Raw genomic sequence first — 23,062 nt, forward strand, 5'->3', positions numbered from 1 at the left:
TAATAACAATTGAAATTGATGGTCTTAACAGAATATGAAATAGTGTTTTCACTGTCAAATACATAAAGAAAACAAAACAAAACAAACTATACACACAAACACAGAGACTTTTTATTACAATTGCTTCAAGTAGAACTGTAGAAGTAGTACTCTTTTACAGAACTCTCATCTCAAACTCATGATACAATATCTACATATTATGGGATAAAAACCTAAACCCCACATTGCAAAAATGGTGTTTAATTGAAGAATTTTATACTTATGAAGAAAGATCGTATGCTACTTTTGCTTCGAACAGCTCAGGAGGGATAGACAAGGAAGGAGAAGATGAGTTGGGCGGAACCGGGGAGAAACGATGATCAAACTCTATATCAGAAAATTCTGCTATAGAATTTGTTAAAAAACAAAAACAAAAATAAAAATTCACAAAATGGGGTCTTACAAGGTCAAGAAAAGGTCTTACAAGGTCAAGAAGACTTTAAAAGTAGAAACAAATTAAGAAAAGAAAGAAATTAAAAACAAAGTAAAAATGAAGAAGAAGAGGATAGTTGAAAAAGCTCAGGTAGGATAGCACCAAATTAAGATGAAGATGAAGATGAAGTAGTCGTTGCCTCCATTACAAACCAATTACTCTTATTGTAATCTTCCATGGAGTCTTCACCTTCACCTTCGCCCTTCTGCATGATGGTCTTGGCTTCAACATCACCTGCATGGACAACATCATAATTAATATTAAACTTTACATAAATTATTGTACTAAAATTCCAATTCAGACATATATATCTTATTCATACCTTGAAGAAACTTGTGTCTTGATTTCATCTGTATGATCTCTTTCTCTCTCTCTCTCTCTCTCTCTCTCAGTGCAGAGTTGTGTGGGAGAGAGAAAAGAGAAAGAATAATAAGAAGAGAAGAAAGTAAGTGTGATGTAAGGGAAAAGTGTGCAGGGAAGGTACATTATAAAGAGGGAGTTTGATGGAGATTTTGTACACCCAACTGGGCTTTCATGGACCTATCATTGTCAGGTCTAATAGGCCCATGAAGAATGTAAAAAGGCCCGCCCGGCCGACCAAGGGCAAGGGACCGGCAGCACTTAATTTATTAAAGCAAAGTCTTATAAGGAGGTGAAAAAGATATTTATGAAGGTAGGTAAATGATAATTTTCAAACTATAGGAGTATAAGAAATTACTGATATAAAACAATTTACCCCTTGAGGTTTGATCTAATTACAAATATCCCCTTAATGTTTTTGAAATAACAAAAATCCCCTTAATCCTTCCAATCTTTTGAGCACAATACTATACTTATAACCCAATCTCGACGTGAAAACTCGCAATTGATTTTTGATGAATTTTTTTGCATAACCAATTGCGAGCTGTCACGTCAGGATTGTGAGATTGAGGTGCGAGTCAATCTTTATTGATCTTTTTGTCCAAGTGGCAGCTTTTGGTCCATCAAAATTGATGATATGCTTATGAATCACATAATTTATAATTTTCAAATAACTAAGATGTTTTATACTTCAAAGGGCAATACTGGGCTTACAACACAATTTCACAAACTTTCTCTCACAACCTCGATGTGGTAGCTATCAATTGGTCAACTCGCAATGAGCTCACTTACCCAATTGTAAGCTGACCAATTGCGAGTTATCACGTCGGGATTATGAGAAAAAAGTTTGTAAAATTGTGTTGTTAGCCAATCTTTATTGTATTTAAAAATACTAATTTTGTACATAAAAACGAAGATTGTATGCATATAAACTTCCAAACCCTAAAAGTTAAACATTAAATACTAATTTTATTAGCCGAATAAAGGTTGGTAACAGTTAAGGAGCAAGGCATAATCTTGTATTGTACAAGGATTTCTTCGCAAGACTTGCAAGTAAATACAAAGCCAGCTAATTCATGATTAGAATTAATTAATTAAAATTTTAATTTGCACAATGAGCTAAATGCTGAATGCTAAATCCAATTCTTGACTCATTAGAAAATGGATTGTATTGTATTAATTGACCTTATTGAAAGCTAGAGTCGGTCCAATTAATATTATTTTCTATAATGTATAGAGCACTAGAATGGGGAAATGGGATTTCTAGGTAATTGCAATACAATGCTTAAATTAAGTGGATTTGAATTCTCCTTTGTTAAGGCCATTGCCATCACAGTCTCCTAAGATAATGGTCAAAATATTGAGAAAAATAATCTCACCTTCCCCAACTCCTTGGCCTGCGTTCTTTGTAATATTCTACTACAACTTTGTATTAATTTAACATGCTTTGACTCCTCTCCTCTCCAGAACCCACCACCAACATAGATCCTCACGAGGGTTCATGAACAACACAACACAAATCTCTCTGTTTGTTCATGAATCATTGATAAAATTTAGACAAAAACCTGAAAGGGTGTTGAATGATTGGGTAAAGTTAAGTTTGTGTCAAACAAAATTGAGCACACAATTGCAGATTTAGCAAATACATGAAGCAGCTGGGTTAGGTGCAGTGCAGGCGTGTAAGAAGGGTTGACCTGTTCTTGAATGAGTCCCAGTAATGTGTTAAGAGAGTGATGATTGATGAAAATAATACAGCTAGGTTTCCATTATTCTCTGAAACTTCACTGAACACAAGTGACCAAATAATACGCCATTACTATTCATTCACCCCTCGTTTTATCTACGAGGGTCACTGTTTTCTGCCCCTTTTATTCCCATCTCATGCCCATACTGTACATTTGGGAATAATTATAATATCACATTTATATATATATTACACATGACTATGCATTATATATATACATATAGGACCACGACATGGGGAATATCAAAATATAAGTTAGTAAAATAATGTTATTTAGTGGATTCTTTTTATATATAGTAGAAATTCGGTTTATTAATTAATATGAATGAATATTCTTTTATGTACCACCTTTGTGTAGTTCAAGTGGTAGGACGAGTCTTGAGATGTATGGTTAAAGTGTATGGTCTCGGGTTCGAATCTTTTTGGTTTTCAAGATTTAAGAATGTGATTATAACGGTGAGATGCTATGCTAGTCACTTACAGAGATTAGATGAAGTGCACACAAATTGTCGATGGATATATTGACTGCATAGAACGTTTAATGATTTAGCTAACAAGAGAACAAGGATTAACCACACAAAAAACGAAGGCAAATCGTTACTCATTTACAATACTAAAAGAGTTACTGAGAGTAATATTGAATAGCAAGATGGACTGTCCCCATGATCACCTACCTATCTCTCAAGATTTAAGTAGGTGATCATATCGGTGGGATATTGTACTATAGTTGAGATGTGCACAAATTTATCTGGACACTTTACGATAACCAATGCTTTAGATTGGCTATTGTATACTCTATATTATCATTCCTAAATTGATAAGCTATGTGTGATCATTTACACTAAAACAGCATAAAACGTTTCGTAATTTAGCTAAGAAGAGAACAAGGATTAACCACACAAAAAACGAAGGCAAATCGTAACTCATTTACAGTATTGAAAAAGTTACTGAGAATAACATTCATCAATTTTCAAGAAAACGTCTCTACTAAAATGCTATTGAATCGCAACAAGATGGGTTGTCCACAACCCATGATAGAGCAAATTGTTTGGCCTCTAAATAGAAGAAAAATTTGACGTGACTTAAAATATGAACCATTTTTGGTTACAAGGAATCCCTTCAATACTAGCAGACAACCACTAGTTGAAGATGATAAAAAACATGGAGCCACTATCCATGAGACAGACTTAGAATGTTAAATTTGGTCATAACCATAACAGGAAACCAATAATGCATAAAGTCAGAATAGAATAATTTAACCATATTGTAAATTCATTAACGTAAAAACTTGGTATCTCGAAACCCCTTTCGATGTCTTTCCATTCATTATCAACGTGTCCAAAGTTGGAGGCGTTTTGGTGTGTTGAAGAGAGGCCCATTTGGGCCTAGAAACATACAAAACCTGCAAAGATTCTCGCTGGGAGCAAAATTTGAATTCTGGTTTCATGGTCCAACTACAATCTCCAGGTAAAATGGCGACAACCCATTAATTTTTTACCATTTTGTTAGTGGATTTTTTTTTTTTTTTTTTTTTTTAAATTTATGACCGAAGTGTCTGAGCCAGTTTAGGCACACTTTAATTAATTTTTCGAGACCCTAAAACTACCGACTATGTAACAACGGTTTCGATTCTGGTTCTGGATACCCTGTAAAATTACAATGACCCTCCAAAAGTTTTTAAAATGGCAAAAAAACTCTTAAAAACTTACAAATACCCCCCCACCTGGAACTTGTTAACAAAAATAAAATTACAAATTACAAACTCCATTACTTTGTAAAGATAGATTCTTAAAAGTCAAATCAACTTACTTTAAATGTTATGAAATATAAATATATATTTTATTAACCCTCTACTCTTTAATTTTATTTTATATTAGTCTCGGTTCCCGGTTTTGGTTTCTAACTATGAGAACCAGAACCGAAATTGCACAGTAACGATTCCAAAAATTTGAAACCGGAACCTCTCTGTTGATAGCCGGTTCCAGGTAGGAACCAGAACCAAACTCCGGGTACCCGCCGGTTTCAATTCCAATCGGTTCTTTTGAATACCCCTAGCTATCACTATTAGCAATCAAGGAGGGATTTGATCTTAGGACCTCTTAATAATACACTTAAGAGTCTCTATCAAACCATTCAGCTATTTAGAGGTAGTTAATTTTGTTAGTAGTAGGAAATGTTGACCCTATATGTTTTTACCTTTTTGCCCTAAACCCTAAACATGAAGAAGAATAAAAAAATAAATTATAAAAGGCCCACAATCTCTCATTTGCAGATTGATTGTGACTTGTCATTGTAATTAGGGCTACCTTGCCTTCTCCTTTCATATTATATACATCCTTTGTGGTAGAACAAACAATGCCATTTGCCTTTTGAAGTAATTCATGATTGGGCTGGACCACCAAATACATTTGTTCTTGGACCACAAGATCATGTCCAACTAAGAATTATTACAACTTTAGAATAATGTTTGATATTTAAGCCATACTCTAAAAATATTTTAAATTAAAATCATATTATAAAATTTTCATGTAATTATGAAAAAATATATATTTAAATTCTAAATAATCTTCTCCTTTAACCGTTTGTGATGTACCCAACAATGACTCGGCCCATTAGGCCCATTGCACAGACCCGTACACTTCACGTTTACTGTGAGTGTGAGTGACAATTAGATTGTTTGTCTGTGACTGTGAAGATCAATTTCTATCAACCACGTGGCGAGTTTGTGAGTTACAAACTCGCCACGTCACTATTCGAAACGCGACTCACTCATGTCATGAGGATTGATTTAATTTTAAAATTTACCGGTTAAGAGCTGAGAAACTTTTCGGCTTTTTTCGTCCTTTGAGTGGATGAAAATTGGATGAAATGAATTTGATAACACTCTTTGTGTCGGCGACGAAACTCGCTGGAGTTTTAGTGACTGCTACAGTAGCAGCTAATGCCTTCTCGTTTTCTCGTTACCGGAAAAAGTATCTCCAGCGGTTTCGCTCTCCGATTGACGAGTCTACTGATATTCTGGCGTCCTTCAATAGTGAAGGTTAGTGACTAATCTTTTAATTTATAATTAACTTCATAATTGTTGATAAGATTAAGCAACCAGAAGAAGCTTAAACTTAGTAATGTAGAATTGCGGATATTTTATTACTTGAGAAATGTTTTAGTGTATTCTTATGACGTTGTTAGGTGCGTTGCTTGCTTGTGATATCTCTAATCTTTTGTTTATATGGTAGAAGATATGTTGCTAAATCTAATGATTTACGTAGAACAAAACAGAACGATACCATTTTTGTACATTTACCATGTTGAGAAGACTATTTCAGGGCCCTTTTGATTTACAGTTTTTGCATACGATCTTTAAATTAGCTAAAATGAGAATAAGATAAGCACTAAACAGTTAAAATAGTATTATACTTACTAACTATCAATATAAACTTATGTGGGATGATGTGATTGGAGCAATAAAATTAATAATGAATTACTTAAATTAGAAGTAAATATGGGAATGATGCATTAGTGGTGTTTCAGTCTGTATAAATTAGTTTGTATCTGGTTAATGTGTACTAAAAAACATTGTCCTTAAATTACTTGTGTATGGATAATGTACTTGGTGTCGCACAGTAGAAAAGTGGGAAATGGAGGCGTAATTTTTATATAACAATTCTGCTGGCACCTGGCTGGTGGGAAATTGAGACTGTTCTGTGTTTGTGAATTGACGAAGCGCTGGGGCTGTCAAGTTATCGTAAGTGGTGTTGTGTTCTATGGTTCTCAGGTGAAGGGGAAGATGAGTTCTTCTTTGGGTTGGCAACTGCACCAGCTCATGTTGAAGACAGGCTTAATGATGCCTGGCTCCAGTTTGCAGCAGACGAACCTAGCGATGCATCAGATCAGCAGGGCCTGCAACCTGCAGATGCCATAATGGGTTCTGGTGAGGGTGATGGTGGGTCTCAGCAAGCTCCAATGTCAGGTACAGCAGTTAATCAGACGGTGAAGAAAAAGAAGTCTCTCAAGATAGCCATGGAAGCTATGATTAGAGGGTTTGAGAAGTATGTAGAAGTAGAAGAAGAAGTAACTGCACCGAAAGAAGAATTGCATCATAAAGTTGCTGCATGGCACAATGTTCCACACCCGTAAGCAATGATATGATGTGATATGATGTTTTAAAATTTTAAAGTTGAGTGCATGACAAGAAATTTTACTTTGGTCTAGCCCCAGCATCATTATCTATAATCATTGCATTGATAAAAGTTGTACTTTTATATTCTTAATTTGATAAATGGATTGCTTGAATTGGTTCCAGCGAGGAGAGGCTACGATTTTGGTCTGATCCTGATACAGAACTGAAGCTGGCCAAAGATACTGGTATATCTGTGTTCCGTATGGGAATAGATTGGGCAAGGATCATGCCTGAGGAGCCAGTCAATGGCCTTAAGGAAACTGTAAGTCTGATGTTAATTACTCATTTATTCTAAATGCATTTGATATATTCTGATGCCTTGCTGGAACTTGAAACAATTCTGGAGTTTAACTTACGATTCTAATATTGAACCAAATGTCCTGGTTTTTTTTTATAATAAGCTGTGCAAAGTAAATACTATTCTTTTCTATAGAAATTTTTTTTAACTAATTTTATGCTTAGTTAAGCTGTATTTGTTCTGTTTTAGGTTAATTATGCAGCACTGGAGCGTTATAAGTGGATCATCAATAGGGTTCGCTCCTATGGAATGAAGGTAATGCTCACTCTATTTCATCACTCATTGCCACCATGGGCTGGTGAGTATGGTGGTTGGAAACTGGAGAAAACTGTTGACTATTTCATGGATTTTACCAGGTTAGTCATTTTCTAAGTGAGATGTCTCAGTGAGTTGCTTTATGCCGTTCAGATTGTAGCTGATCACTCTGTTCCTCATTTGTCTCCCATCATAAGTGAACAAAGATCATGATAAGACAAACTTGTGAACACATTAATATGGATAAAGCTGTTGCTTTCTTGGTTGCTCATTCATGTCATATCTCAAAAATTAACTGAATGTAGTCATTAAAAAACAGAATATGTAGTGACCTTGATCAGATTGTAAGAAGTTGGAAAATGTAGATTTCTTGGTTGCTTCTTGATATTGCTTCTTGCATTGAGCTCATTTGATGGTTCTTACTTTGGGAAATCAGTGGAATGACTTATACTATCTTATTAGCTATGGAAGTCTGATGTTTCTGGTTTTCTGCAGGCTTGTTGTTGATAATGTATCAGATATGATAGACTATTGGGTAACCTTTAATGAGCCACATGTCTTCTGTATGCTTACATATTGTGCTGGGACTTGGCCTGGTGGTAATCCTGATATGCTGGAGGTTGCTACGTCTGCTCTGCCAACTGGTGTTTTTAATCAGGCCATGCATTGGATGGCCATTGCACACTCCAAGGCGTATGATTATATCCATGACAAAAGGTTTCTCCTCCTCGTACAATCTCTGAAGAATAAAGAATTTTGTGAAGATATTTCTTTTATATAGAACAGAAAACAATAACATACACGCAGAAGCATTTCTAATCCAAACAATATACTCAGTAAACTTCTCATAATTCTCAAAATCGTTGTAATTTGAATAATGCTTTAGTTCCAACAACTTGAGGCAAGTTAAGATACTAAACTTCTTGTATCATTATATTGTTTAGGGCTTTACTCTGTTAAATTCATGGTAGGCCGTATCTTTCCCCACCATATATATTGTTTTTGGTTTTGTCTCCCTGCTTACCTAACAAGATAGCTATTCAAATAGATGCAAAATTCTATATTTCTTTCCCTTCTTATTAGCTTTTCTAATATTCTATGTTCTTTTTTCAGCAGCACATTATCAAAGACAAAAGTTGGGGTGGCACACCATGTATCATTTACACGACCATATGGTCTCTTCGATATTGCTGCAGTGACACTGTCTAATTCTCTTACCCTCTTCCCATATTTGGATAGTATCTCTGATAGGCTGGATTTCATAGGCATTAATTACTATGGACAGGTTCTTATTGATTTCTCTTTCCAAGTACACTGTAACTGTCTTCATCATACAAAGGTACTAACACTTCCATTTCAGGAAGTGATATCTGGTGCTGGCTTGAAGTTGGTAGAGACTGATGAGTATAGTGAATCTGGGCGAGGTGTATATCCTGATGGCCTTTACCGCATGCTGATTCAGTTCCATGAAAGATACAAGCATCTAAATGTACCATTTATCATTTCGGAAAACGGGGTTGCTGATGAGACCGATATCATTCGTCGACCATATCTTATAGAACATCTACTTGCTATTTATGCAGCAATGATGACAGTTTGACACTTGAACTTTTCACTAGTTTTGGATTGGTTAGCTTTCATTAGTTCATTTCATAGTCACTATTGACCTTCCTGTGGTTAATTTACAGGGTGTTCCTGTGCTTGGTTACCTGTTTTGGACTATTTCAGATAATTGGGAGTGGGCTGATGGTTATGGTCCCAAGTTTGGTCTTGTTGCAGTTGATCGTGCCAATAATCTTGCCCGGATTCCTCGTCCTTCATACCATCTTTTTACCAAGGTTTGAATTATGATTGTTTGCATTAGATTCCTTGGTCTTTTTTTTTCTTCTAAATGGCATTGGTTGCATTTTGATTTCAGGTTGTGACCACTGGTAAAGTCACACGTGGAGACCGAGCACGTGCATGGAATGATCTCCGAGTTGCGGCTAAAGTGAAAAAAACACGACCTTTCTACAGGGCAGTAGACAAACGCGGTTTAATGTATGCAGGTAGACTGAGCAGTTTAAATTCTTTAAATTCCAAGTTATATTTCATCTTCTTTGTTCTCAGTCATGCTATTCATCCTCACAAAAAACCTTTTTGTCTTAATTGTTAACTATATGGTCCATTTGCTCGCTCTAACATTGATGATAAAGTTTCCTTATAAAGGCAAACTTCTCACTTGAGGTTGTGAATAAATTTGTTTATCTATTTTTGTTTAAATCCCTTAAATTATGTACGATATAATCTTCTCATTTTGTTCTATTGACAGGAGGCCTTGATGAACCAATGCAACGGCCTTTTGTTGAACGAGATTGGCGGTTTGGCCACTATGAGATGGAAGGTCTGCAAGACCCATTGAGCCGCTTATCGAGACTCATTCTGCTGCCATTCTCCCTTATAAGGAAAAGAAAACCACAGAAGGATGATGCTGAGTTGGTTCTTCAGTCCCTTGAATTTAGCTAATGATCGTTTACCTGTTTCATCAAACTCTTAAGCAAGGTACACCAACTTCCCCTTTTGCTTATAAATGATGTGTGTTCTACTAGTATCTTAGCTTGGTGCCTCGAAAAGTTTAAAAGTTTGTAAGGGTAACTGCATCTGTGGCATGTCTGTTCCAAGTACCTAGCACCAAATAATTAAATTGTGGCTCCCTTCAAATGATAGTCACTGCTTTTGTGTGCTTTGAGCATTAATGTCATGATTTACCTCTACAAATTGCTTCTCATTTAATAAGCCACGGAGGGTATTGCAGCTTGTTATGAGTCGTCGACGATCTATGTTCTTTACTCACAATGTTTTCTTCATAGTATTATCTTGTATCAATTATTGACCATCTTCTGCGCAGCCTAAATGCTTCTTTAATCTCTAGAAAAATAACTCATGAGGTTTTTTTTTTTCTTTTTTTCTTTTTTTCTTTTTGATGCTTCAGTGCGGAAATGATTCAACTAAAAATATATTTTGCACCAAAGAGTTGTTAAGATTAGAATGGGTATTAGTTGGTGTGGATGCTGCAGAACCGCGGGGCAGCATTTTTGCAACTTAATTGTAATGTAATCCGGCCGTGATCTTAAAGTACTGTTACTACAGATACAAAATCACGTCGGTATTTCGTGTGAACAGATATCATGTATATTTATTACAAGGTTAAAGCCGTGGCAATAGATTACTGTGTTAGTCTCTTCCGAGGATTAGTTGAGGTATATATTGGATTGAACACCTTGATTATAGAAAAAAAAAAAAAAAAAAAAAAAAAGGAGGTTGGATCTGGGACTATAAGTACATGGATTACCCAAATCATAATATATTAAAAATGAGTAAGTTGGTCTTCCCATACCTTAATCACCTTCATTAAAGGTTCTAGCTCTCTATAAATTGATTGAATAAGTTTATTTATTTGGGTAGGCTTATTTAAATCTCAATAAAACTCTTTGTATAAGCCATTTTTTTTTTTAATAAATAAAGTTCATTAAAAAAATTTATTTATAAATATCTTATAGTTTTATTTCAATATTATCTTCGAGATATATGATACATATAATTAAATATATAGGTATAAGATCACTAAATATTAAACTCATCAACTTCGTTAGAAAGTTTTAAAAAACTTCTTATAATTATCATAAACCCTACATATATCGACAACCGTAAGAATCATCATGTTCACCTTGAAAGACCTTAACTCGGCGAGGAAGATGTCGGAGAAAGCTTGTCGGAGATACATACTACTCTCAATTCCTGTTGCACGCATTGGCAGGCAGTTAATTAACCAGAAATTGTTTTGCCTACTTTACATAGAGCATACGTCTTTCACTATATATGCTTCTTCCACACTACTTTTCCTTCTCCTCCCTTCACCCTTACCCCTTAGCAATCCCCTCCGCCCAAACCCCACCGTCCTAGGGTGCTTTTGCGGCTTCGAACAAGGCTACGACGAGTGCAAACAACTTCTTCTACTAATCAGCAGAATCTTAGCCAAAATGTTAAACTCAAACAATAATACTAACTTAACAAACCCCTCTCATTAACTCCATGTGGGAGTTTGTAATTAGCTTGATCAGGCGGGTTCTATTATTGGACAGGCGAGTTCCATGTGAACTGACGAATTATGAGTTGACACGTGACGTTTGTGAGAGAAAATTAGTGAGAAGTGTTCGCGAGTGTAGTGTTGCTCGTAACTCAGAATACTTCACCGACTATTACCCCTAAAATTTTAATATTGATATGATCCCACTATTTTAACTTCCTTACAATTGTGCCCCTCTTCTAATCTTTTTTTAATTCTTTTTTTTTTTTTAATTACTTATATCAAGTATTAATATTCTAATTATTATATTTATATATATTTTTTATTATGTTAGTTATTTTAATTATATTTTTTACTTGTTACATTAAGTTGTTATTTATCTTGAAATTTTTTAATTTTATAACATAGTTAATGAGTTAATTGTATGATAATTTTTAGTATTAATATTCTTATGGTGTCCTCAGACCAAAGTTCTGACCGAAGCTCATTAACAGCCGATGAACTCTACTGATTTCTCGAAGTATTATAGATTCACTGTATATAAAGCATATTAAAAAAAGGAAAAAGAAAAAGAAAGTAGAATCAGTAGAAGTGGGTTCCATAGAATTGGAATATGCTCAGTGGACATAATATTAAGTAGGAAAGTGGGGAATTCTTTGGTTGTTTTTGGTAACCAGAGGGATTGTTTTTCTTTGGCTAATATTGTTGATATAGAAATCTGCACCAACCAGAGAATTCTAATTGACTTTGTCAGAACCGGAATGGATGTGTGTGTGAAATAATGTAAATCAGCAATGAACAAAAAAGAAAGAGTCATAAATAAGAACACAAGACAATTTTTAAAATGGTTCGACAAGTTATAACTTGAACCTACGTCCACTGTTATCTTATTGCTTTTGAGAACTTACAAAAAACAATATAATTCATAGGAAATTTTACTTAGAACAATAGTCAAACCCCCCTAAAAATAAGTTATGATGGGTTTATATATCACTCATTTACATGATAGAGTTGAGATAAGATTCAAATACGTAAAATTAGGAAATCGCATGATCTTCGGCTACCTTAGTTGCAGTCTAAGTCAATCTGAATGTCTTTATTCTAAATTAAACCAATCTAAATATCTTCTCCTCTAATAAGGAATTATCTACTCCGGATTGACCGCACATCAAATATTATTAGCTAGCTGGTTCAAGAATGAGCACGACAACATCTTCTCAAAGCTTCTATCCCTTTGGTTACGTGAATGATCGACAGAGAATAGAGAACAAAATTTGCTGCCAATAAGCATATTCCAATTCCAACCCAACAAGCATTATTTTTCAGCATATTCTTATTTTAATTACCTCAACTAGCTCAAGTAAACTATTAAACCAATATCATTAACCTTCCAAAAATATATACATATTGTTGTCAAAGTCAAACATTGGTTAGTAGACGACGGCCTTAGTCACTTATAGACTAATACAGAGCCGAATTATACCCTCACAACTTTCAGGATAAAACCGTGTGGGCCTTAGGGTTTAAAGCGGATAATACTTTTAATAACCCACCTACCAAGTGTCTAGATGGATAAAACCGTGCGGATCTTAAGATCTAAAATGGATGATACTTCTAAGAATTCACCTATCATATGTTTTGATCCGACATAAGTCAACAATACACATGGAATAAATAACTAAGTTTTCAATATATTAAAAATTATACATATACAATTGATCAATTTCAGAATAAATATACATGTGGTTCAGTTTTATTGAACAATTTATTCGAGAAGTGTATGCACAATTATCTTCTTTTTTTTTTCACACATTGACTGCGCAAATTTCCCTCCTGATTCTCCTCTTCTTCGACTTCTTCACCTCGTTCAAATCATGGCTGGCTTGGAAGTTGGAACACGGATAAGGGAAGAGACTTGGACAAACCAGAAGGAGTCTTGAAGGTAATATTGGACCCATTTGGAGAATCATAATTCACATAAATTTCACGTAATGAAATCCAAATCAGAAACTCTTTGGCTTTGACACCGGTCAGGTTCTTGATCCTGTTTTGCTCAAAATAGGCAGTAACTTCGATATCAAACAACACAGCTACATTATCAAACCTGTGCTCACTTTTCTCCTTGTGTTTAAGCCATACAAACCCTAATTCTTTCACGTACCCACATTCTTCAATGTCTTGGTGAATCGTTAGGAGACCAACGGGCAAGCCATTGTCGGCTAACAGAAGCATGAACTTCTCTCTGCACGTTTCATCTCCATGATAAACTTCAGCTTTTGCTTTCATCTCTTCTGTCACCACAGACATCTCCTTCAGCATCTGCCTGCTTGAGCTTGATTTAGTTGGCTGAAGAAGATTTGGAGATAACATGGCGTGACTCTTTGTTATTTCTCAAAGAATATGGACGGTTTGAAAAGTTATGGGGGTTGCTCTGAAATTATTTAAATGTATTATCAAATCATATGAATATTTTATCAGGTATATTATTTATAATATTATATGAAAAGAATTATTAGCTNAATTGATCAATTTCAGAATAAATATACATGTGGTTCAGTTTTATTGAACAATTTATTCGAGAAGTGTATGCACAATTATCTTCTTTTTTTTTTCACACATTGACTGCGCAAATTTCCCTCCTGATTCTCCTCTTCTTCGACTTCTTCACCTCGTTCAAATCATGGCTGGCTTGGAAGTTGGAACACGGATAAGGGAAGAGACTTGGACAAACCAGAAGGAGTCTTGAAGGTAATACTGGACCCATTTGGAGAATCATAATTCACATAAATTTCACGTAATGAAATCCAAATCAGAAACTCTTTGGCTTTGACACCGGTCAGGTTCTTGATCCTGTTTTGCTCAAAATAGGCAGTAACTTCGATATCAAACAACACAGCTACATTATCAAACCTGTGCTCAATTTTCTCCTTGTGTTTAAGCCATACAAACCCTAATTCTTTCACGTACCCACATTCTTCAATGTCTTGGTGAATCGTAAGGAGACCAACGGGCAAGCCATTGTCGGCTAACAGAAGCATGAACTTCTCTCTGCACGTTTCATCCCCATGATAAACTTTAGCTTTTGCTTTCATCTCTTCTGTCACCAGAGACATCTCCTTCATCCTCTGCCTGCTTGAGCTTGATTTAGTTGGCTGAAGAAGATTTGGAGATAACGTGTCGTGACTCTTTGTTATTTCTCAAAGAAAATGGACGGTTTGAAAAGTTATGGGGGTTGCTCTGAAATTATTTAAATGTATTATCAAATCATATTAATATTTTATCAGGTATATTATTTATAATATTATATGAAAAGAATTATTAGCTGAGACTATATACCTATTTACTATATATGAGTTGTTTGCCTTATTTAAAAAGAACATTAAAGATTATTCGTTACATTATTTTATATTCTATTTTCATTTTATTTGCTTAATAATTATTCTAATTTTTGAAACAAGAAATAAAAAAAATAGATAATTTAATATACTGTATATAACTAAAAAAAATTAAAGACACAAAAAATATATAAAATATAATATTAAATGCCACCTTTTTTTTTTTTTTACGTGGCAGAAGCCCATTTCGGGCCCTTGTCCCTTCTGACAATTTGTCAACGTGGACCAACCCTAATTTTCTTTGTGGCCCATCATGCAACTGGGATGGCCTCCAGATAATCTCCTCTTAAAAGTAATCACAGCCGTTGATATTATTTTTTATATTTTATGACTGTTATGCCGCTCCACTGTCTGAAGAAACGGAAAAATTCTGACATCCGACGGTAGAAGACTCGAAGGTTTTGCGTAATTTCTGGCACATGAGGGTTTTTTTTAAAGTTACAGAAAGCATCAAGGGGTTTAAATAATCCCATAAAAATAATACCTAAAATGATTTTCTTATCAATTTTGTATTATTTTTTTCTTCCTCTAGTTTAGAGAGACTTTTTATTTAGCCCTTCACCTTTTGATGATTTATCCGTTGGTCGGCCAGAGCTCGGTATATATTATCCTCAAAATTTGCGAATCTCTAATCGGTGATCATCTTAATTAAACCCCGCAAACTCTCATCTTTATTTACCTAAAATTAGCTTCACAAACGTTCTTCTTTTCAATCCTTTGATCCATAAAGCTGCAGAAAAAAATTCCAATTTTTAAGCGCTAAAAATGATCTCTTTTATTCCAAAACAATAAAAATATGAACTTCAATCGAACACCAATCTCGAAATCTTCATAAGGTAAGCAGATCTCTGTCCTTTTTTGATTTTATCAACTGGGTATTTAAGATTATGAGTGATGAATTGAAAAGATGAGTTTTTTTCCTGATGAAGTTTTACAACAAATTCTTGCAAGATTGCCACTTAAGTCCCTTTTTAGGACAAAAACAGTGTGCAAAATTTGGTATCGATTAACTTCTGACAAGTATTTTGTTCAACTGTACAATGAAGTGTCTTCTAAGCATCCAATGTTATTAGTTGAGATTTCAGATTCAACAGAATCAAAATCTAGTCTTATATGTGTGGATAATTTGAGGGGTGTATCTGAAGTTTCCTTAGATTTTTTACATGATAGAATTAAGGTCAGAGCTTCATGTAATGGATTGCTGTGTTGCTCTAGTGTCCCCGATAAGGGTGTTTATTATGTATGCAACCCTATGACTAGAGAGTGGAAGTTGCTCCCTAAGAGTAGAGAGAGGCCTGTGACTCGCTTTCATCCAGATGGTGAGGCCACTTTGATTGGTTTAGCTTGTGATCTAACAATGAATAAGTTTAGTGTTGTGTTAGCCGGTTATCATCGCACATTTGGTCACAGGCCTGATGGGACTTTCATTTGTTTGATTTATGATTCTGAATCAAATAAATGGAGGAAGTTTGTTTCGTTTCAAGATCATCAATTCAGTCACATGAATAGAAATCAAGTTGTGTTTGTGAATGGTGCTCTTCATTGGTTGACTGGTAGTTCTTCTTGTATACTTGCGCTTGATTTGGATTGTGACACTTGGAGGAAGATTAAATTGCCGGATGTGGTTTTTTATGGGTCTGGAAATAGAGTATACTTGTTGGAATTAGATGGGTGCTTGTCTGTGATTCAAATTTCTGATGTGTGGATGAAAACTTGGGTGTTGAAGGATTACTACAGAGAAGAATGGCATACAGTGGATAGGGTGAGTCTTAGATGTATAAGGGAAATGGTTCCAAGCATTTTTCCAATAAGTCAAACAAATGAATATGTCTTCTTAGCGTCTCATAAGCAGGTGTTGGTGTATCATCGAAAGAGTAGATTGTGGAAAGAGATGTATTCTGTGAAGAATAGCTCAACACTTCCATTGTGGTTTTCGGCACATGCATTTCGAAGTACCATTTCCTCTTTGTAATGAAGGTGTGTTCTTAAATTCTTATATGCATCTACTGCTTAAATTCATATCTGCATATTCTGCTTATTTGGATGATCATCACATTTTGTTTTGTAATTTGACATGTCCTCAGAATAAGTTGAAATGAAATGAAGTTGCTGTTGTACATATCAAGCTTTGTATTTTTATGCGATATGACCTTGGCCAATAATATCTTCTTTGTCGATAACTAGTGCGTCGAGTTTGTTATCAGATTCAAATTTTAGTGCTCTGGAGTTGGTTGTTGTCACTTGCACCGCAATAATCTTCTTATACGGACAACTGGTGCTTCAAGTTTGTTATCAAATTCAAATTTTAGTGCTCTGGAGTTGGTCATTCTTACTCAGCTGCAATAGTCAAAGCAATTGAGCTTGGTAATGATATGTATTGCATACAATTCATTTAATCTTGATTTGTATAGTATGATAAAAATTTTAGTCCTGGTAAGAAGTCTTTCATTTTGCAAAAATTTTTTAATTGTAATTATTGACTATGTAAATCTGCTGGAAATTAAGTTATGAATAAACCCTTTTTCCATTTCTTCAAGAAAAGGTAATCATCTTTTGGTAATATGTTCATTACTATATCAAAGCTAATATCAGTTCATGATTATGATTACAGTTTATCATTATTGCTCTTCTAAGAAATTTGTCAGATTGTTCACGTGTTTTGAATGAAGAATTTTTATTATTCAGTAACCTTAGAGCATAACATGAAAGGGCAAGGTATTGCTTAGTGTGCTGCTTTGAGGAGGCGCACAAAGCAGAAAAATTCTAACATAATATAACAATAAAATAACCCACCAAAAGAAAATGAAAAACAACTGCAATCTTTTATAAAAATTATGAGGAAGAACAATAGATTGTTTAGAATGCAATTAGAGATCAATTATCTAGAGAATAATACCACCATAGAGGAGCAGTTAACTATATAGGTGACCAATTATCCAATCTGAAATGCTCCAATTGTTGATCTGAGAACCAGGTCGATGCTCCATTGTGGAAAGAGATGTATTCTGTGGAGAACAGCTCAACACTCCTGTTGTGGTTCTTGGCACATGCGTTCCGAAGTATAATTTCCTCTTTGTCAATTAGGGCGTGTTCTTACATTCTTTTATGCATATACTGCTTATTTGGATGATCATCACATTATGTTTTGTTATTTTACATGTCCTCAGAATAAGTTGAAATGAAATGAAGTTGCTATTGTTCATATCAAGCTTGGTATTTTTATGCAATATGTCCTTGGCCAATGATATCTCTTAAATGGACAACTAGTGCGTCGAGTTTGTTATCAGATTCGAATTTTAGTGCTCTGGTGTTGGCCATTGTTACTTACACCTCAATAATTTTCTTATATGGACAACTAGTGCATCAAGTTTGTTATCAAATTGAAATTTTAGTGCTCTGGAGTTGGTCATTCTTACTCAGCTGCAATAATCAAGGCAACTGAGCTTGGTAACGATATATCATACTTGTACAAGATGTTTATGAGTTGGAGATCCTTTATATTGCATACAATTCATTTAATCTTGATTTGTATTGTATGATAAAAACTTTAGTCCAGGTAAGAAGTCTTTCAATTCACAAAAAGCATATAAGTGTTGCTTCAATTGTAATTATTGACTATGTAAATCTGCTGCAAATTAAATTATGAATAACCCCTTTTCCATTTCTTAAAGAAAAGGAAATCATCTTTTGGCAATATGTTATTATATTTCAGCAAATATCAGTTCATGTATCAGATTACAGTTTATCATTGTTGCTCTTGTAAAAAATCTGTCAAAATGGTTCATGTGGTTTTGAATGAAATTCTTACATGTGAGTAAACTTGGAGCAGAACATGAAAGAGCTTAATTTTGCTACTTTTTGGAGGGGCTTAAAAGCAGAAAGATTCTATCAAAAATATAACAAAAAATAACCCACCAAAAGGAAAATGAAAAGCAACTGGTCTTTATTAAAATTGTCAGGGAAAGAACCATACATGGTGTAGAATGCAACTGGGTCAAGTGCAGCAGTTAACAAAATTGGTGACCATTAAATTTAGATGGTAGAAAAGCTGCCTGAGTCATCAGTATCCAGTCTGAAAATGGTCCAATCATCGATCTGAGAACTGGTTCAATCTATGTTCACGCCCATTATGCCACTCATTACGTCATGGAGGTTCAAGTTCATATTATCTTAAACAAGTTTTAGACTTAATCAATTTCTCCTCCATCATTCCCTTCGTACACAGTGCTCGTGACAATTTGAATAAGAGAAGCAACGAACAGACACAGAGCAGGATACCGACCAATCGGTTTCTTCCAAGCGTAATTTCAGTGATTGAACTGAATAATACGATGGAAAGGGTTGGCTTGGCACGTCAAAAATACGATGAAGAGTATGAAATTTCCCGATAATCCAATGTTTCAGAAAGTTTATCCTGTTTTTAATTTTGTAGAACATTTTGCAAGCATACTGTTTGTTTTATCAATGGAGTTAAGAGTCATTGACTCTTTCATGCGACTGGGGACGGCTACTTATTCCTTTGTTATGTGGAGCAGGAGCACCATTCTCTCACTCGTTGCTTTAGTTGGGTTGCCCAAGTTCACTGTGCTCATGGTAAGTCCGTCTTCTAAATAAATTCTTAGATACTTAATTTAGTGGTTGAAGTTATTATAAAACAGCTGCTGGTTTACATTGCAAAATTTTGTATTTCAGTTTATAGCTGCTTTGTTGTCTTCTCCAGTTAGGTTCACCAATGGAATTATAATAGTAGTTGCCATTTTTGGAACTGTTTTCCTATGGTTTCATTGAAGTTTCTGGACAACTGTGATTGTTATCTTCCTTAGAGGTGATCATTTTACCCTTTTTCTTATGGATGGTTTGGAAGGCAGTTTGAGTCCCTCCTCGTATGCTAATAGGGATAGCTACTTGAGTTCTTATCCGGTCAACAGTTTCATGATCCTAGGGGATTAGTTAAGGTGTAAGTAAGCTGACCCAAACATTTCCGGTCATAAAAAAAAAGTACGCATAAACTGACCCCAACAAACCCGATCATTAAAAAAAACAAAGATAAGAGAGATGGGTGAAACATTCTTGTCAACCAACACTTCAAATTAGCAAACCTACACACTAAACTAAAAAATTTATCTACAAATAAATTAATGGAAAACTGTTCATGCTATAGACAACTCTGGGGCATTACCATCATGCCGCTACTTGTTCCCTCAATGTTCTTACATGAAGATTTAGACTCTCCATTCGTGTAAGTAAGTTTAATATCTTGCAAATTGATCCCTTTGCATGGATTACTAGGGCTGCAATCAAATGTCACAGCCTCTTTATTAGCAGAAGTTCCTCGTGTTTCTGTATGTCACTTCACTAATCTCCACACCCGAAGCCTGTTAACAATGGTGGAAAAATTAGTTAAAAAACCTGACATTATGTATCAAATTTTACCTTTAAAATGCCCATATTATGTACCTGATAAGGACATCCTTGGTTGTGGGGGCAATAATTTTGATCTATTATAATGGGGTTCTTGACGTTATTCATTAAGATGTTTTCGAAGACAACATTTCTCACAAAACCAGTGCTAGGTCTTCCCCATGACTTGATTCGAACTCCATTGTCTGACCCTGTGAAAACTGCGTTTGTTAGTGTCACGTTTTCGACTCCATGTTCATTGAAGTTCCTCGCAAGACTGCCAATGCTGTGAAAGGCATAAGCATATATAATATTAGCATAATAACATTCGTATGGTGAAAGTTCAACCCAAATTTTGTTCTATTGATTCCAGTACCTTACACCATGTCCAGGGCCACATTTGATGTTGCTGATTAGCAAATTCCTGGTACCTGGACCGATTGATATACAATCATCTCCGGTCCGGAAAGTTCCACCCGTGATTAAAACGCGGGAGGAGGATTGAACATGAATACCGTCTGTATTGGGACTTTTGTCCGGAGCAATAAGCTTCACATTTCGGACTTTAACACACCGTTGCAACTATCGATTACCAGATGAGCCGCCTGACTGTTGATTGATGTCAAGTCTCTAATTTTGATGTTATTTGCCCAACTGAATGTTATTGACCGCATCACACAGACGATATCTTATATGCAGTTATGCACATATAAAAACCAGTTTAAATTACGAGGGAATTAAGAAACTTATACCTTAGCACCAGCTGGGCAATTCTGTCTGGATTTCCTGCAATCCCAGAAGGCAGCACCCTTTGCATCAAGATGGCCACCTTTGACTGAAAGATTATCAACTTTTCGAAACAAAATCCAATGTTTCGACTTTCCAAGCGCACGGTAATTATCTGAAGGAGCCACAATCGTTCCGTTTATTTGAACTGTAATTCTATTCCTGCATGGCCCTCCAAACTCTACTGCCATAATCAGATATCTTCCTTTAGGGATTAAAATTGTGGAGGAGGCCTGACCTGAGCTACATGCAGCTCTCCATGCCTCGAGGGAAGACTGAGTTGAGTCTACTTTGCCATCTGGTTTCGCACCATAAGTAATCACATTAACGTGTGTTGAATTTGTTGATTGGATAAAGAATATGATAAAGAGATGGACTATAGAAGAAACAAAAACAATAAGCTTGGCCGCCATGTGCAAACAGAGACAAGAAAGCTAGAGAATCTCAGATAATTTGTAGAGAGTTTGATAAACAAAGAAGGGTACACAGTAATCGGTTCTCATTATTATTTATATTAGACCTTATTTTTTATATATATATATGGGTTGAGTTTTTGCATGACACAAAATTCTTCAATGAAAATCTTTATAACTAAATAAATGGATTAACTTATTGATAATTATGATTAATTATAAGATTAATTAGAAAAAGAAAATGATTTAATGTTTAGGAGCATGATCAGACTCCCATTATATTTATGAAGAATTTGCATGCCCAGGAAATATACAGACTTAAATAGAGAATTAAAGTCCAACCTATTTATAATAGATATCCATAACATAATAAACGTAAAACCTAAAATAAATGTGAAATTATAAGATAAAGATAAATACTATATATTATGTAAAATAAACCTGATAAAAATATTATCTCAAACTTTAATATATTGCTTTGTAAATTAAATGTAATGTGATAAAGGGTATATAGATATTTAAATAAACAATTGACATTTTTGGACGATCGATGTAGCCTTTTACATCAAAGAATTTTAATAACACCAAAACGGTAAACCCTATAACCGAAACTTCTAATAATTTGACAAAAAAGATATTGTTTTCTTGCCAAATCTAAGATTGCATAATAAACACTTAATTTGAGGCTAAAAACTACAAAAATTGGATGTAAAGTGACTAAATGATTTTTTTATATTCTTTTTTCTTTTTTTCTTTTAGTTATCTGAGGCATCTAGAGCCACATTAGAACCTGCATAATACTCAGGGCCATGGAACATGTACCCTACAAGCCCAATGAACTAAGATAATTGCACAAATATGGTAGATACTTCTCCTACGACTCGAACACAAAACCCCTTAAATATAATTAATCATAATGGCTAAAAGGTTTACCATCTGGTTACAGGAAAGAGGTATTATATTCATTTTGGTTGGTGTCATATAGTAATTAATTAAAATGTGGAAATATTAAATATGAAAAACCTTTTAAGTCACTAGGGTTAGTTATAATTAGGGGTCTTGTGTTCGAGTCGCGGCAAGAGAAACACCTATCACATTTGTATAATTACCTTAATCTATTATACTTATACAATGTTTCGTGGCTATGAGAATTAAATAGGCTCAACTGATAATTATGCTCGGATACTTCAGTTATTGAATAAATAAAAACCATTTTATTTATACTTGAAGGCATTTGTTTGTCTATGATTTTTATTTTTATCAATGTGTATTGAAGCAATCAACAAAATCTAATATATATATTAAGACGATTTGATCATGCTTAAAGAGAGTCGAATTTTAGAAATGGTGCATTTGTTTCCCTATTTTTGCCCTATCTTATCCCTATGATTTCCAAAATACACATTTCTTTTCTTACTCTGAAAATATTATTATATTTTATTCAATTTTTAAACCCTCTAAATTTGTTAATTTAACTAAATACCCCCTAAAAAAAGTTTAGAAATTGATAAAAACACCCCCACCCATCTACATTTGCTAGATTCTGACCACCACCAACGAAAGATGGCTGTAATTTGGTATAATGTCACACTACCATCTGGATCTGGCCAGTAGTACATCGATATAGTCTTTTTTTGCCAGATCCACGGTGGATCTAGCTAAAAAAGGCCATCTTGACACACGACCGACTAAATCC

At 34.7% G+C, this 23,062-nt stretch overlaps 4 protein-coding genes, 1 long non-coding RNA gene and 1 pseudogene across 7 annotated transcripts; 2 read left to right on the forward strand and 4 right to left on the reverse strand.

Moving 5' to 3' along the window:
- Positions 1-852, reverse strand: LOC116110919. The gene is made up of 2 exons (XR_004124984.1): positions 795-852; positions 1-706 (listed from the first exon to the last, which is right to left on the reverse strand). It is a non-coding gene; the product is annotated as an uncharacterized LOC116110919 (long non-coding RNA).
- A 4,525-nt stretch (positions 853-5,377) lies between these two features.
- Positions 5,378-10,533, forward strand: LOC116110910 (beta-glucosidase-like SFR2, chloroplastic). 3 transcript variants are annotated; one of them, XM_031397127.1, is made up of 11 exons: positions 5,380-5,616; positions 6,349-6,706; positions 6,877-7,015; positions 7,241-7,407; positions 7,802-8,023; positions 8,423-8,591; positions 8,667-8,900; positions 8,995-9,144; positions 9,225-9,354; positions 9,618-9,847; positions 10,278-10,533. In XM_031397127.1, exons 1-10 carry the CDS (start codon positions 5,445-5,447, stop codon positions 9,809-9,811), a joined length of 1,935 nt encoding a protein of 644 aa, XP_031252987.1. In that variant the 5' UTR covers positions 5,380-5,444; the 3' UTR covers positions 9,812-9,847; positions 10,278-10,533. The 3 variants fall into 3 exon arrangements, with proteins under 3 accessions (XP_031252985.1, XP_031252987.1, XP_031252986.1); XM_031397126.1 differs by having other exon boundaries at positions 5,381-5,616; positions 8,420-8,591; XM_031397125.1 differs by having other exon boundaries at positions 5,378-5,616; positions 8,423-8,900.
- A 2,621-nt stretch (positions 10,534-13,154) lies between these two features.
- LOC116110879 lies at positions 13,155-13,773 on the reverse strand. Its single transcript, XM_031397093.1, has one exon. The coding sequence runs from the start codon at positions 13,740-13,742 to the stop codon at positions 13,245-13,247; it is 498 nt and encodes a 165-aa protein (XP_031252953.1). The 5' UTR covers positions 13,743-13,773; the 3' UTR covers positions 13,155-13,244.
- Positions 13,774-13,960: 187 nt separating this feature from the next.
- Positions 13,961-14,494, reverse strand: LOC116110931. Its single transcript, XM_031397154.1, has one exon. The coding sequence runs from the start codon at positions 14,492-14,494 to the stop codon at positions 14,051-14,053; it is 444 nt and encodes a 147-aa protein (XP_031253014.1). The 3' UTR covers positions 13,961-14,050.
- A 620-nt stretch (positions 14,495-15,114) lies between these two features.
- Positions 15,115-18,402, forward strand: LOC116110927 (F-box protein At5g49610). Its single transcript, XM_031397150.1, has 2 exons — positions 15,115-16,744; positions 16,852-18,402. The coding sequence occupies exon 1, from the start codon at positions 15,675-15,677 to the stop codon at positions 16,737-16,739; it is 1,065 nt and encodes a 354-aa protein (XP_031253010.1). The 5' UTR covers positions 15,115-15,674; the 3' UTR covers positions 16,740-16,744; positions 16,852-18,402.
- A 1,520-nt stretch (positions 18,403-19,922) lies between these two features.
- On the reverse strand, positions 19,923-21,366 carry LOC116110932 (annotated as a pseudogene).
- Between the last annotated feature and the right edge of the window lie 1,696 nt (positions 21,367-23,062).

Source organism: Pistacia vera, unplaced genomic scaffold, assembly GCF_008641045.1.
Source record: "Pistacia vera cultivar Batoury unplaced genomic scaffold, PisVer_v2 Contig62, whole genome shotgun sequence".
Taxonomy (NCBI): Eukaryota; Viridiplantae; Streptophyta; class Magnoliopsida; order Sapindales; family Anacardiaceae; genus Pistacia; species Pistacia vera.